Genomic DNA, 16,475 nt, shown 5'->3' on the forward strand with positions numbered 1-16,475 from the left:
ATGTCCCCCCCCCCAGGGCTGCAGGTTTATATGTCCCCCCCCCAGGGCTGCAGGTTTAATATGTCCCCCCCCCCAGGGCTGCAGGTTTATATGTCCCCCCCCCCAGGGCTGCAGGTTTATATGTCCCCCCCCCCAGGGCTGCAGGTTTATATGTCCCCCCCCCCAGGGCTGCAGGTTTATAATGTCCCCCCCCAGGGCTGCAGGTTTATATGTCCCCCCCCCCCAGCAGGCTGAGGTTTAATGTCCGCCCCCAGGGCTGCAGGTTTATATGTCCCCCCCCCCCAGCGCTGCAGGCGCTTTATATGTCCCCCCGCCACGGGCTGCAGGTTTATATGCCCCCCCGCAGGGTGCAAGGTTATATGTCCCCCCCAGGGCTGCAGGCTTTATATGTCCCCCCCCCCAGGGCTGCAGGTTTATATGTCCCCCCCAGGGCTGCAAGTTTATATGTCCCCCCCAGGGCCCAGGTTTATATGTCCCCCCCAGGGCTGCAGGTTTATATGTCCCCCCCCAGGGCTGCAGGTTTATATGTCCCCCCCAGGGCTGCAGGTTTATATGTCCCCCCCCAGGGCTGCAGGTTTATATGTCCCCCCCCCCCAGGGCTGCAGGTTTATATGTCCCCCCCCAGGGCTGCAGGTTTATATGCCCCCCAGGGCTGCAGGTTTATATGCCCCCCCCAGGGCTGCAGGTTTATATGTCCCCCCCAGGGCTGCAGGTTTATATGTCCCCCCCCCAGGGCTGCAGGTTTATATGTCCCCCCCCCCAGGGCTGCAGGTTTATGCCCCCCCCAGGGCTGCAGGTTTATATGCTCCCCCCAGGGCTGCAGGTTTAATATGTCCCCCCCCCAGGGCTGCAAGGTTTATTGTCCCCCCCCCAGGGCTGCAGGTTTATATGTCCCCCCCAGGGCTGCAGGTTTATATGTCCCCCCCCAGGGCTGCAGGTTTATATGTCCCCCCCAGGGCTGCAGGTTTATATGTCCCCCCCAGGGCTGGCAGGTTTATATGCCCCCCCAGGGCTGCAGGTTTATATGCCCCCCCCAGGGCTGCAGGTTTATATGTCCCCCCCAGGGCTGCAGGTTTATATGTCCCCCCCCCCAGGGCTGCAGGTTTATATGTCCCCCCCCAGGGCTGCAGGTTTATATGTCCCCCCCCAGGGCTGCAGGTTTATATGTCCCCCCCCAGGGCTGCAGGTTTATATGTCCCCCCCAGGGCTGCAGGTTTATATGTCCCCCCAGGGCTGCAGGTTTATATGTCCCCCCCCAGGGCTGCAGGTTTATATGTCCCCCCCCCCAGGGCTGCAGGTTTATATGTCCCCCCCCAGGGCTAAAGGATTATCAGACAGTGGGAGATTATAAAGGATGGGGGGGGGTATATTTCATGAATACAGTTGGTTTGGTCGCTATTGGTTAATCCCCTGTAATTGTCAGCACTTAGACTCACCGGGCCGTTAGGCGGCACTTAGACTCCCCAGGCCGTTAGGCGGCACTTAGACTCCCCAGGCCGTTAGGCGGCAGTTAGACTCCCCAGGCCGTTAGGCGGCACTTAGACTCCCCGGGCCGTTAGGCGGCACTTAGACTCCCCAGGCCGTTAGGCGGCACTTAGACTCCCCAGGCCGTTAGGCGGCAGTTAGACTCCCCGGGCCGTTAGGCGGCACTTAGACTCCCCAGGCCGTTAGGCGGCAGTTAGACTCCCCGGGCCGTTAGGCGGCACTTAGACTCCCCGGGCCGTTAGGCGGCACTTAGACTCACCGGGCCGTTAGGCGGCACTTAGACTCCCCAGGCCGTTAGGCGGCAGTTAGACTCCCCGGGCCGTTAGGCGGCAGTTAGACTCCCCGGGCCGTTAGGCGGCACTTAGACTCCCCGGGCCGTTAGGCGGCAGTTACGGGAAGATCCGGCCCTTTGTTTACTACTTATTAAAGTATTAAACCAGACCAACTGCAGATGTGGGGCTTTTAGCACAATTGCCCATTAAGTGAACACATTGCCCCCCCCCCCCAGTGTAATTCCTGAGCCAGACAGGACAGTGCAGCGGACCACCCCGCACCTCCATATCCCAGAATGCACCACTGTATCCCAGAATGCACCTCTATATCCCAAAATGCACCTCTATATCCCAGAATGCACCACTGTATCCCAGAATGCACCTCCATATCCCAGAATGCACCACTGTATCCCAGAATGCACCTCTATATCCCAAAATGCACCTCTATATCCCAGAATGCACCACTGTATCCCAGAATGCACCTCTATATCCCAGAATGCACCTCTATATCCCAGAATGCACCACTGTATCCCAGAATGCACCTCTATATCCCAGAATGCACTACTGTATCCCAGAATGCACCTCTATATCCCAGAATGCACCACTCTATCCCAGAATGCACCACTGTATCCCAGAATGCACCTCTATATCCCAGAATGCACCACTGTATCCCAGAATGCTCCTCTATATCCCAGAATGCACCACTGTATCCCAGAATGCACCTCTATATCCCAGAATGCACCACTGTATCCCAGAATGCACTACTGTATCCCAGAATGCACCTCTATATCCCAGAATGCACCACTGTATCCCAGAATGCACCTCTATATCCCAGAATGCAGCTCTATATCCCAGAATGCACTACTGTATCCCAGAATGCACCTCTATATCCCAGAATGCACCACTCTATCCCAGAATGCACTACTGTATCCCAGAATGCACCTCTATATCCCAGAATGCACCACTCTATCCCAGAATGCACCACTGTATCCCAGAATGCACCTCTATATCCCAGAATGCACCACTCTATCCCAGAATGCACCACTGTATCCCAGAATGCACCTCTATATCCCAGAATGCACCACTGTATCCCAAAATGCTCCTCTATATCCCAGAATGCACCACTGTATCCCAGAATGCTCCGCTATATCCCAGAATGCACCTCTATATCCCAGAATGCACCACTGTATCCCAGAATGCACCTCTATATCCCAGAATGCACCTCTATATCCCAGAATGCACCACTGTATCCCAGAATGCACCTCTATATCCCAGAATGCACCTCTATATCCCAGAATGCACCTCTATATCCCAGAATTCACCTCTATATCCCAGAATGCACCACTGTATCCCAGAATGCTCCGCTATATCCCAGAATGCACCACTGTATCCCAGAATGCACCTCTATATCCCAGAATGCACCTCTGTATCCCAGAATGCTCCGCTATATCCCAGAATGCACCACTGTATCCCAGAATGCACCTCTATATCCCAGAATGCTCCGCTATATCCCAGGCACCACTGTATCCCAGAATGCACCTCTATATCCCAGAATGCACCTCTATATCCCAGAATGCTCCGCTATATCCCAGGCACCACTGTATCCCAGAATGCACCTCTATATCCCAGAATGCTCCGCTATATCCCAGAATGCTCCGCTATATCCCAGGCACCACTGTATCCCAGAATGCACCACTGTATCCCAGAATGCACCACTGTATCCCAGAATGCACCACTGTATCCCAGAATGCACCACTGTATCCCAGAATGCACCACTGTATCCCAGAATGCACCACTGTATCCCAGGCACCAGGAAGGTGCCAGGCTGTGGCCCTTAAGGTGGCCATACACGGACCGATTTTTTACTTACAAACGACCGATTCCCGAACGATCCGATGCTATCGTTAAGTTATCGTATAGTTGGTGGTGTACGAACGATCGTCGGCCCACTAAACGAGCCGACATTATCGTCCCCAAAATCGATTGGCCAGGTTTAAAAATTTTGGTCGTTTAACGATAAAATCTGCCAGTTGGTGTGAGTGTCAGACATTTGTCTTTCAACGATTGTTCTCTGCGCATGTCACGATTGCCAGCAGCAGAAGTCAACGACATCGATCGTACGTAGATGTACGATCGTAGGTATTTTACGATAATGATGCGACAAAATCTTTCCCGAATTATCGTTGCCCGTGGATGGCATATCGTATGGGAACTCGATCGCCATACGATCGTTTGTCGATATAATCGTTCATCGCACAACGAGCGAAATCGCCTCGTGTATGGCCACCTTTAATCTATAGGAGCAGATCTTGGCTCAGACCATTCTGCCTGGGGGGGGGCTCAGACCATTCTGCCGGGGGGGGGGGCTCAGACCATTCTGCCTGGGGGGGGGCTCAGACCATTCTGCCTGGGGGGGGGGCTCAGACCATTCTGCCTGGGGGGGGGGGCTCAGACCATTCTGCCTGGGGGGGGGCTCAGACCATTCTGCCGGGGGGGGGGCTCAGACCATTCTGCCTGGGGGGGCCTCAGACCATTCTGCCTGGGGGGGGGCTCAGACCATTCTGCCTGGGGGGGGGCTCAGACCATTCTGCCTGGGGGGGGGGCTCAGACCATTCTGCCTGGGGGGGGGCTCAGACCATTCTGCCGGGGGGGGGGCTCAGACCATTCTGCCTGGGGGGGCCTCAGACCATTCTGCCTGGGGGGGGGCTCAGACCATTCTGCCTGGGGGGGGGCTCAGACCATTCTGCCTGGGGGGGGGGCTCAGACCATTCTGCCTGGGGGGGGGCTCAGACCATTCTGCCGGGGGGGGGGCTCAGACCATTCTGCCTGGGGGGGCCTCAGACCATTCTGCCTGGGGGGGGGGCTCAGACCATTCTGCCTGGGGGGGGGCTCAGACCATTCTGCCGGGGGGGGGGCTCAGACCATTCTGCCTGGGGGGGCCTCAGACCATTCTGCCTGGGGGGGGGCTCAGAACATTCTGCCTGGGGGGGGGCTCAGAACATTCTGCCTGGGGGGGGGCTCAGACCATTCTGCCTGGGGGGGGCTCAGACCATTCTGCCGGGGGGGGCTCAGACCATTCTGCCTGGGGGGGGGCTCACACCATTCTGCCTGGGGGGGGCTCAGACCATTCTATCTCGGGGGGGACTCAGACCATTCTATCTCGGGGGGGGGGGCTCAGACCATTCTGCCTGGGGGGGGGCTCAGACCATTCTATCTCGGGGGGGGGCTCAGACCATTCTATCTCGGGGGGGGGGCTCAGACCATTCTGCCTGGGGGGGGCTCAGACCATTCTATCTCGGGGGGGGGCTCAGACCATTCTATCTCGGGGGGGGGCTCAGACCATTCTGCCTGGGGGGGGCTCAGACCATTCTGCCTGGGGGGGGGCTCAGACCATTCTGCCTGGGGGGGCTCAGACCATTCTGCCTGGGGGGGGCTCAGACCATTCTATCTCGGGGGGGGGCTCAGACCATTCTGCCTGGGGGGGGGCTCAGACCATTCTGCCTGGGGGGGGCTCAGACCATTCTGCCTGGGGGGGGCTCAGACCATTCTATCTCGGGGGGGGGGGGTTCCTGGGGTCTCCGGGTCTCTGTGTCACAAAGAGGAAGTCAACAAATACCGGAAATAGTCGATTTTATTCATTTGGGGGTTTTTTTGGCTTTTTGTAGAACAGGAAGTGTTTAAATTTGGCTTCCTCCCTCCTTATTAGTAACAGCCATTCCGTGCCCTCCCCCTGGGGCTCCGCCCACTCACCCACAGAGCTTCCACTCTACTAGCCTGGCCCATTATTGGGACCTGAGTGCACTCCAACCCCCCTGCACTCTCTCATATAGGTGCATACCCCCCCACACTCACATGAGCACACACTCACACTCACATTTCTGTTCCCCACAGACCGGCCGGGGCTGCTGAACGTGGGGCCCATAGAGGAGATACAGGGGAGTCTGTTACAGGCCCCCCCACACTCACATGAGCACACACTCACACTCACATTTCTGTTCCCCACAGACCGGCCGGGGCTGCTGAACGTGGGGCCCATAGAGGAGATACAGGGGAGTCTGTTACAGGCCCCCCCCCCCACACTCACATGAGCACACACTCACACTCACATTTCTGTTCCCCACAGACCGGCCGGGGCTGCTGAACGTGGGGCCCATAGAGGAGATACAGGGGAGTCTGTTACAGGCCCCCCCACACTCACATGAGCACACACTCACACTCACATTTCTGTTCCCCACAGACCGGCCGGGGCTGCTGAACGTGGGGCCCATAGAGGAGATACAGGGGAGTCTGTTACAGGCCCCCCCCACACTCACATGAGCACACACTCACACTCACATTTCTGTTCCCCACAGACCGGCCGGGGCTGCTGAACGTGGGGCCCATAGAGGAGATACAGGGGAGTCTGTTACAGGCCCCCCCACACTCACATGAGCACACACTCACATTTCTGTTCCCCACAGACCGGCCGGGGCTGCTGAACGTGGGGCCCATAGAGGAGATACAGGGGAGTCTGTTACAGGCCCCCCCACACTCACATGAGCACACACTCACACTCACATTTCTGTTCCCCACAGACCGGCCGGGGCTGCTGAACGTGGGGCCCATAGAGGAGATACAGGGGAGTCTGTTACAGGCCCCCCCACACTCACATGAGCACACACTCACACTCACATTTCTGTTCCCCACAGACCGGCCGGGGCTGCTGAACGTGGGGCCCATAGAGGAGATACAGGGGAGTCTGTTACAGGCCCCCCCCCCACACTCACATGAGCACACACTCACACTCACATTTCTGTTCCCCACAGACCGGCCGGGGCTGCTGAACGTGGGGCCCATAGAGGAGATACAGGGGAGTCTGTTACAGGCCCCCCCACACTCACATGAGCACACACTCACACTCACATTTCTGTTCCCCACAGACCGGCCGGGGCTGCTGAACGTGGGGCCCATAGAGGAGATACAGGGGAGTCTGTTACAGGCCCCCCCCCCCACACTCACATGAGCACACACTCACACTCACATTTCTGTTCCCCACAGACCGGCCGGGGCTGCTGAACGTGGGGCCCATAGAGGAGATACAGGGGAGTCTGTTACAGGCCCCCCCACACTCACATGAGCACACACTCACACTCACATTTCTGTTCCCCACAGACCGGCCGGGGCTGCTGAACGTGGGGCCCATAGAGGAGATACAGGGGAGTCTGTTACAGGCCCCCCCACACTCACATGAGCACACACTCACACTCACATTTCTGTTCCCCACAGACCGGCCGGGGCTGCTGAACGTGGGGCCCATAGAGGAGATACAGGGGAGTCTGTTACAGGCCCCCCACACTCACATGAGCACACACTCACACTCACATTTCTGTTCCCCACAGACCGGCCGGGGCTGCTGAACGTGGGGCCCATAGAGGAGATACAGGGGAGTCTGTTACAGGCCCCCCCACACTCACATGAGCACACACTCACACTCACATTTCTGTTCCCCACAGACCGGCCGGGGCTGCTGAACGTGGGGCCCATAGAGGAGATACAGGGGAGTCTGTTACAGGCCCCCCCACACTCACATGAGCACACACTCACACTCACATTTCTGTTCCCCACAGACCGGCCGGGGCTGCTGAACGTGGGGCCCATAGAGGAGATACAGGGGAGTCTGTTACAGGCCCCCCCACACTCACATGAGCACACACTCACACTCACATTTCTGTTCCCCACAGACCGGCCGGGGCTGCTGAACGTGGGGCCCATAGAGGAGATACAGGGGAGTCTGTTACAGGCCCCCCCACACTCACATGAGCACACACTCACACTCACATTTCTGTTCCCCACAGACCGGCCGGGGCTGCTGAACGTGGGGCCCATAGAGGAGATACAGGGGAGTCTGTTACAGGCCCCCCCACACTCACATGAGCACACACTCACACTCACATTTCTGTTCCCCACAGACCGGCCGGGGCTGCTGAACGTGGGGCCCATAGAGGAGATACAGGGGAGTCTGTTACAGGCCCCCCCACACTCACATGAGCACACACTCACACTCACATTTCTGTTCCCCACAGACCGGCCGGGGCTGCTGAACGTGGGGCCCATAGAGGAGATACAGGGGAGTCTGTTACAGGCCCCCCCACACTCACATGAGCACACACTCACACTCACATTTCTGTTCCCCACAGACCGGCCGGGGCTGCTGAACGTGGGGCCCATAGAGGAGATACAGGGGAGTCTGTTACAGGCCCCCCCACACTCACATGAGCACACACTCACACTCACATTTCTGTTCCCCACAGACCGGCCGGGGCTGCTGAACGTGGGGCCCATAGAGGAGATACAGGGGAGTCTGTTACAGGCCCCCCCACACTCACATGAGCACACACTCACACTCACATTTCTGTTCCCCACAGACCGGCCGGGGCTGCTGAACGTGGGGCCCATAGAGGAGATACAGGGGAGTCTGTTACAGGCCCCCCCACACTCACATGAGCACACACTCACACTCACATTTCTGTTCCCCACAGACCGGCCGGGGCTGCTGAACGTGGGGCCCATAGAGGAGATACAGGGGAGTCTGTTACAGGCCCCCCCACACTCACATGAGCACACACTCACACTCACATTTCTGTTCCCCACAGACCGGCCGGGGCTGCTGAACGTGGGGCCCATAGAGGAGATACAGGGGAGTCTGTTACAGGCCCCCCACACTCACATGAGCACACACTCACACTCACATTTCTGTTCCCCACAGACCGGCCGGGGCTGCTGAACGTGGGGCCCATAGAGGAGATACAGGGGAGTCTGTTACAGGCCCCCCACACTCACATGAGCACACACTCACACTCACATTTCTGTTCCCCACAGACCGGCCGGGGCTGCTGAACGTGGGGCCCATAGAGGAGATACAGGGGAGTCTGTTACAGGCCCCCCCACACTCACATGAGCACACACTCACACTCACATTTCTGTTCCCCACAGACCGGCCGGGGCTGCTGAACGTGGGGCCCATAGAGGAGATACAGGGGAGTCTGTTACAGGCGCTGGAGCTGCAGCTCAAACTCAACCACCCGGACTCGGCGCAACTCTTCGCGAAGCTGCTGCAGAAGATGACGGACCTGCGCCAGGTGGTGACTGAGCACGTGCAGCTGCTGCAGCTCATAAAGAAGACGGAGGCGGACATGTGCCTGCACCCCCTCTTACAGGAGATCTACAAAGACTTATACTGAGCCCCCCCAAACCCAGACGCACTCGCCCCCATTTGCACTATTTCTATATGGGAAACGCAACGATGCTGCAGAGCCACGCCCACAGCGCCTTATTGGCTCCTCAGGATTCTGACTCTCGGAGATTGGATCTGACACCTGGGGGGGCAACAATATGCAAACGTCCTACTTTCTACAAAGGTTTATAGAAGCCCCCATGCAATTAAATGTCTCGTTATTAAATGTCTCGTTATTAAATGTCTCGTTATTAAATGTCTCGTTATTAAATGCTCGTTTTTATTTTGTACCATTTAGTCTGGAAAGGCCCAATCACTGTCTGTTCCACCACAGTCCGGCTGAACTAACACTCTCTGTGCTTCTCTGGTTACAGATATATAGAAACATTGGGGTAACAGTCACCCCGCTATAGTTCCAGGGGTACCCAGGGCACAAATAAGCACTCACCCCAAATCCCCCCCTAACTGGCCTTCAGGCTGGGCCCCCTTAGCCCATAACAAGGTTACAGATATATAGAAACATTGGGGTAACAGTCACCCCGCTATAGTTCCAGGGGTACCCAGGGCACAAATAAGCACTCACCCCAAATCCCCCCCTAACTGGCCTTCAGGCTGGGCCCCCTTAGCCCATAACAAGGTTACAGATATATAGAAACATTGGGGTAACAGTCACCCCGCTATAGTTCCAGGGGTACCCAGGGCACAAATAAGCACTCACCCCAAATCCCCCCCTAACTGGCCTTCAGGCTGGGCCCCCTTAGCCCATAACAAGGTTACAGATATATAGAAACATTGGGGTAACAGTCACCCCGCTATAGTTCCAGGGGTACCCAGGGCACAAATAAGCTCTCACCCCAAATCCCCCCCTAACTGGCCTTCAGGCTGGGCCCCCTTAGCCCATAACAAGGTTACAGATATATAGAAACATTGGGGTAACAGTCACCCCGCTATAGTTCCAGGGGTACCCAGGGCACAAATAAGCACTCACCCCAAATCCCCCCCTAACTGGCCTTCAGGCTGGGCCCCCTTAGCCCATAACAAGGTTACAGATATATAGAAACATTGGGGTAACAGTCACCCCGCTATAGTTCCAGGGGTACCCAGGGCACAAATAAGCACTCACCCCAAATCCCCCCCTAACTGGCCTTCAGGCTGGGCCCCTTAGCCCATAACAAGGTTACAGATATATAGAAACATTGGGGTAACAGTCACCCCGCTATAGTTCCAGGGGTACCCAGGGCACAAATAAGCACTCACCCCAAATCCCCCCCTAACTGGCCTTCAGGCTGGGCCCCCTTAGCCCATAACAAGGTTACAGATATATAGAAACATTGGGGTAACAGTCACCCCGCTATAGTTCCAGGGGTACCCATATAGATACAGGAGAGGCTGCAGACACAGTTGCTGCCACTAGAGGGGGCAGGGCTGAAGGAGAGACTATGGATTCACTTACCTGGGGGAGGGACCTACCTGGCCAAGGTAAGTGAGTGCCCCAGGATCAGGGGGTACTTAGAATTCTCTCCTGGGTAAGAATGAATCTATTTACCCTGGGGGGGAGGAGCGATACCCCGGGTCCCATTATTATTATTCCCTATGCTGAGCGCAGGGCTCTGTGGGGTTAAATCTCAGTAAATACAATTATCTGTTAGTGACGGGAATGTATAATAATAACTATGGAAATTCATAAGAACGGATATTGGGAACATTGGGGTGCAGGGAGTTGGGGTGCAGGGAGTTCCGCTCCTCTTTAAACTCTTATTTCCGAGCCCCGCCCCCTCTATCTGGGGGGGGGGTCCCCGCTAACACAGTGTTGCCGAGTTGGATCTGAAGTTTGTCCCTATCTTGGTTCAGTAGGGGTAACAGCCTTAATCACACCGGGGCAAAATGGGGGATGTGCCCCAAGGCGCCCCCAGCAGGCAGAAGCCAACGCTGCTTATAGGGGTACGGGCCATGGTGTCAGGGGGATTTTACGGCTCAGCTGCATCCAATCAGTGCTCTCTGCACAAGAGCTGACATTCGGATTTAAGACTTAGATCCAGGAGCAGCTTTTTGCCTCAGAGCAGGGTAACACTCAGCCCCGCCCACTGCGCCCCCATATTCCCATCCCTAGGTTTGGGGGACCCCACACCTTCAGCTCCATTTAGAACTCGGGGCGAATACCCCCGACCCCCCATATAATTTCTCTTTCATTTGCCCCACCCCCTCTGCCCTCAGGCTCCCGGCCAATCAGTTTCGCAGTTGCTATTGGCTCCCCTGGGAGCTGCACTGTAACGGGATTGGTGCAGGTGGGTTTGGCACAGAGCTTGCTCTCTAGCCCCTCCCCCCCTGCCTGACACCCCAGCATCTAATGAGCCCCCCAAACCCTAAACTCTACTGAAAGGTGAAAATTATACAACTGTGTCTGAAATTGTGTGTGTGTGTGTAGGTAGGTGGGTAGGTAGGTAAGTAGGTAGCTAGATATATAGGTAGGTAGCTAGATATATAGGTGGGTAGGTAGGTATGTAGGTGAGTAGGTGGGTAGGTAGGTAGCTAGATATATAGGTGGTTAGGTAGGTGGGTAGGTAAGTAGCTAGATATATAGGTGGGTAGGTAGGTAAGTAGGTAGCTAGATATATAGGTGGGTAGGTAGGTAAGTAGGTAGCTAGATATATAGGTGGGTAGGTAGGTATGTAGGTGAGTAGGTAGGTAGGTGGGTAGGTAGGTAGCTAGATATATAGGTGGGTAGGTAGCTAGATATATAGGTGGTTAGGTAGGTGGGTAGGTAGGTAGGTGAGTAGGTAGGTGGGTATGTAGGTAGGTAGCTAGATATATAGGTGGGTAGGTATGTAGGTGAGTAGGTAGGTAGGTGGGTATGTAGGTAGGTAGCTAGATATATAGGTGGGTGGGTAGGTAGGTAGCTAGATATATAGGTGGTTAGGTAGGTGGGTAGGTAGGTAGCTAGATATATAGGTGGTTAGGTAGGTGGGTAGGTAGGTAGGTGAGTAGGTAGGTAGGTGGGTATGTAGGTAGGTAGCTAGATATATAGGTGGGTAGGTATGTAGGTGAGTAGGTAGGTAGGTGGGTATGTAGGTAGGTAGCTAGATATATAGGTGGGTAGGTAGGTAGCTAGATATATAGGTGGTTAGGTAGGTGGGTAGGTAGGTAGGTGAGTAGGTAGGTAGGTGGGTATGTAGGTAGGTAGCTAGATATATAGGTGGGTAGGTATGTAGGTGAGTAGGTAGGTAGGTGGGTATGTAGGTAGGTAGCTAGATATATAGGTGGGTAGGTAGGTAGCTAGATACAGTGGCTTGCAAAAGTATTCGGCCCCCTTGAACTTTCCCACATTTTGTCACATTACAGCCACAAACATGAATCCATTTTATTGGAATTCCACGGGAAAGCCCAATACAAAGTGGGGTACACGGGAAAGCCCAATACAAAGTGGGGTACACGGGAAAGCCCAATACAAAGTGGGGTACACGGGAAAGCCCAATACAAAGTGGGGTACACGGGAAAGCCCAATACAAAGTGGGGTACACGGGAAAGCCAATACAAAGTGGGGTACACGGGAAAGCCCAATACAAAGTGGGGTACACGGGAAAGCTCAATACAAAGTGTGGTACACGGGAAAGCCCAATACAAAGTGGGGTACACGGGAAAGCCCAATACAAAGTGGGGTACACGGGAAAGCCCAATACAAAGTGGGGTACACGGGAAAGCCCAATACAAAGTGGGGTACACGGGAAAGCCCAATACAAAGTGGGGTACACGGGAAAGCCCAATACAAAGTGGGGTACACGGGAAAGCCCAATACAAAGTGGGGTACACGGGAAAGCCCAATACAAAGTGGGGTACACGGGAAAGCTCAATACAAAGTGTGGTACACGGGAAAGCCCAATACAAAGTGGGGTACACGGGAAAGCCCAATACAAAGTGGGGTACACGGGAAAGCCCAATACAAAGTGGGGTACACGGGAAAGCCCAATACAAAGTGGGGTACACGGGAAAGCCCAATACAAAGTGGGGTACACGGGAAAGCCCAATACAAAAGTGGGGTACACGGGAAAGCCCAATACAAAGTGGGGTACACGGGAAAGCCCAATACAAAGTGGGGTACACGGGAAAGCCCAATACAAAGTGGGGTACACGTGAGAAGTGGAAGGAAAATCATACATGATTCCAAACATTTGTTACAAATAAATAAGTGCAAAGTGGGGTACACGGGAAAGCCCAATACAAAGTGGGGTACACGGGAAAGCCCAATACAAAGTGGGGTACACGGGAAAGCCCAATACAAAGTGGGGTACACGGGAAAGCCCAATACAAAGTGGGGTACACGGGAAAGCCCAATACAAAGTGGGGTACACGGGAAAGCCCAATACAAAGTGGGGTACACGGGAAAGCCCAATACAAAGTGGGGTACACGGGAAAGCCCAATACAAAGTGGGGTACACGTGAGAAGTGGAAGGAAAATCATACATGATTCCAAACATTTGTTACAAATAAATAAGTGCAAAGTGGGGTACACGGAAAGCCCAATACAAAGTGGGTACACGGGAAGCCCAATACAAAGTGGGGTACACGGGAAAGCCCAATACAAAGTGGGGTACACGGGAAAGCCCAATACAAAGTGGGGTACACGGGAAAGCCCAATACAAAGTGGGGTACACGGGAAAGCCCAATACAAAGTGGGGTACACGGGAAAGCCCAATACAAAGTGGGGTACACGGGAAAGCCCAATACAAAGTGGGGTACACGGGAAAGCCCAATACAAAGTGGGGTACACGGGAAAGCTCAATACAAAGTGGGGTACACGTGAGAGACCAATACAAAGTGGGGTACACGGGAAAGACCAATACAAAGTGGGGTACACGGGAAAGCCCAATACAAAGTGGGGTACACGGGAAAGCCCAATACAAAGTGGGGTACACGTGAGAGCCCAATACAAAGTGGGGTGTAGGGATGTAGTGAACCCGTTCGTGAACTTCCGCCAAAAAGTGCGAATGTTGCGAACCCCATAGACTTCAATGGGAACATTAAAACCTAGAAAAGCCATTTCTGGGCAGAAAACTGATTTTAATGTTGATTAAAGGGTGCCCCGCCCTGGGCAGTGCCATGCAGGGGGGGGGGGTCAGGGGCAAAAATGTCTCTGAAAAATACATTGTTGACACAGTGTTGCGTTTTGTGCTGTAAAGGGCAGAAATCACACTACATTCCTAAACTTGTGTAATAAATAATAAAACATCCGGCGCCTACATGCCAATCAAGTGGTGTAACGGTTACGGGCGGTTCCCACGCAAAGACAAAACGCCGCAGTAGCGCATACGGAATATATTATTCACTCAGGTGATTTTATTGCAATACAATGTCACTACTGTGTGTAACGTGTTTGGGGCACTACTGTGTGTAACGTGTTTGGGGCACTACTGTGTGTAACGTGTTTGGGGCACTACTGTGTGTAACGTGTTTGGGGCACTACTGTGTGTAACGTGTTTGGGGCACTACTGTGTGTAACGTGTTTGGGGCACTACTGTGTGTAACGTGTTTGGGGCACTACTGTGTGTAACGTGTTTGGGGCACTACTGTGTGTAACGTGTTTGGGGCACTACTGTGTGTAACGTGTTTGGGGCACTACTGTGTGTAACGCGTTTGGGGCACTACTGTGTGTAACGCGTTTGGGGCACTACTGTGTGTAACGCGTTTGGGGCACTACTGTGTGTAACGCGTTTGGGGCACTACTGTGTGTAACGCGTTTGGGGCACTACTGTGTGTAACGCGTTTGGTGCACTACTGTGTGTAACGCGTTTGGGGCACTACTGTGTGTAACGTGTTTGGGGCACTACTATGTGTAACGTGTTTGGTGCACTACTGTGTGTAACGTGTTTGGGGCACTACTATGTGTAACGTGTTTGGGGGCACTACTGTGTGTAACGTGTTTGGGGCACTACTGTGTGTAACGTGTTTGGGGCACTACTGTGTGTAACGTGTTTGGGGCACTACTGTGTGTAACGTGTTTGGGGCACTACTGTGTGTAACGTGTTTGGGGCACTACTGTGTGTAACGTGTTTGGGGCACTACTGTGTGTAACGTGTTTGGGGCACTACTGTGTGTAACGTGTTTGGGCACTACTGTGTGTAACGTGTTTGGGGCACTACTGTGTGTAACGTGTTTGGGGCACTACTGTGTGTAACGTGTTTGGGGCACTACTGTGTGTAACGCGTTTGGGGCACTACTGTGTGTAACGCGTTTGGGGCACTACTGTGTGTAACGCGTTTGGGGCACTACTGTGTGTAACGCGTTTGGGGCACTACTGTGTGTAACGCGTTTGGGGCACTACTGTGTGTAACGCGTTTGGTGCACTACTGTGTGTAACGCGTTTGGGGCACTACTGTGTGTAACGTGTTTGGGGCACTACTATGTGTAACGTGTTTGGTGCACTACTGTGTGTAACGTGTTTGGGGCACTACTATGTGTAACGTGTTTGGGGCACTACTGTGTGTAACGTGTTTGGGGCACTACTGTGTGTAACGTGTTTGGGGCACTACTGTGTGTAACGTGTTTGGGGCACTACTGTGTGTAACGTGTTTGGGGCACTACTGTGTGTAACGTGTTTGGGGCACTACTGTGTGTAACGTGTTTGGGGCACTACTGTGTGTAACGTGTTTGGGGCACTACTGTGTGTAACGTGTTTGGGGCACTACTATGTGTAACGTGTTTGGTGCACTACTGTGTGTAACGTGTTTGGGGCACTACTGTGTGTAACGTGTTTGGGGCACTACTGTGTGTAACGTGTTTGGGGCACTACTGTGTGTAACGTGTTTGGGGCACTACTGTGTGTAACGTGTTTGGGGCACTACTGTGTGTAACGTGTTTGGGGCACTACTGTGTGTAACGTGTTTGGGGCACCTACTGTGTGTAACGTGTTTGGGGCACTACTGTGTGTAACGTGTTTGGGGCACTACTGTGTGTAACGTGTTTGGGGCACTACTGTGTGTAACGTGTTTGGGGCACTACTGTGTGTAACGTGTTTGGGGCACTACTGTGTGTAACGTGTTTGGGGCACTACTGTGTGTAACGTGTTTGGGGCACTACTGTGTGTAACGTGTTTGGGCACTACTGTGTGTAACGTGTTTGGTGCACTACTGTGTGTAACGTGTTTGGTGCACTACTGTGTGTAACGTGTTTGGGGCACTACTGTGTGTAACGTGTTTGGGGCACTACTGTGTGTAACGTGTTTGGGGCACTACTGTGTGTAACGTGTTTGGGGCACTACTGTGTGTAACGTGTTTGGGGCACTACTGTGTGTAACGTGTTTGGGGCACTACTGTGTGTAACGTGTTTGGGGCACTACTGTGTGTAACGTGTTTGGGGCACTACTGTGTGTAATGTGTTTGGGGCACTACTGTGTGTAACGTGTTTGGGGCACTACTGTGTGTAACGTGTTTGGTGCACTACTGTGTGTAACGTGTTTGGTGCACTACTGTGTGTAACGTGTTTTGGTGCACTACTGTGTGTAACGTGTTTGG

The 16,475-nt window shown here is 54.2% G+C and overlaps 1 protein-coding gene across 2 annotated transcripts in view; it reads left to right on the forward strand.

Moving 5' to 3' along the window:
• Positions 1 to 9,253, forward strand: part of pparg (peroxisome proliferator activated receptor gamma) — a 54,245-nt gene extending 44,992 nt beyond the window's left edge. Inside the window, exon 7 of one of the 2 annotated variants that reach the window (XM_031901300.1) lies at positions 8,730 to 9,253. In XM_031901300.1, the coding sequence (XP_031757160.1) occupies positions 8,730 to 8,977 (248 nt within the window). In that variant the 3' untranslated portion in view covers positions 8,978 to 9,253. Of the gene's footprint in view, positions 1 to 5,648; positions 5,865 to 8,729 lie in introns of those variants that run through there. The other variant, XM_031901301.1, reaches the window with a different exon arrangement.
• Positions 9,254 to 16,475: the final 7,222 nt, after the last annotated feature.

Source organism: Xenopus tropicalis, chromosome 4 (assembly GCF_000004195.4).
Source record: "Xenopus tropicalis strain Nigerian chromosome 4, UCB_Xtro_10.0, whole genome shotgun sequence".
NCBI classification, from domain to species: Eukaryota; Metazoa; Chordata; class Amphibia; order Anura; family Pipidae; genus Xenopus; species Xenopus tropicalis.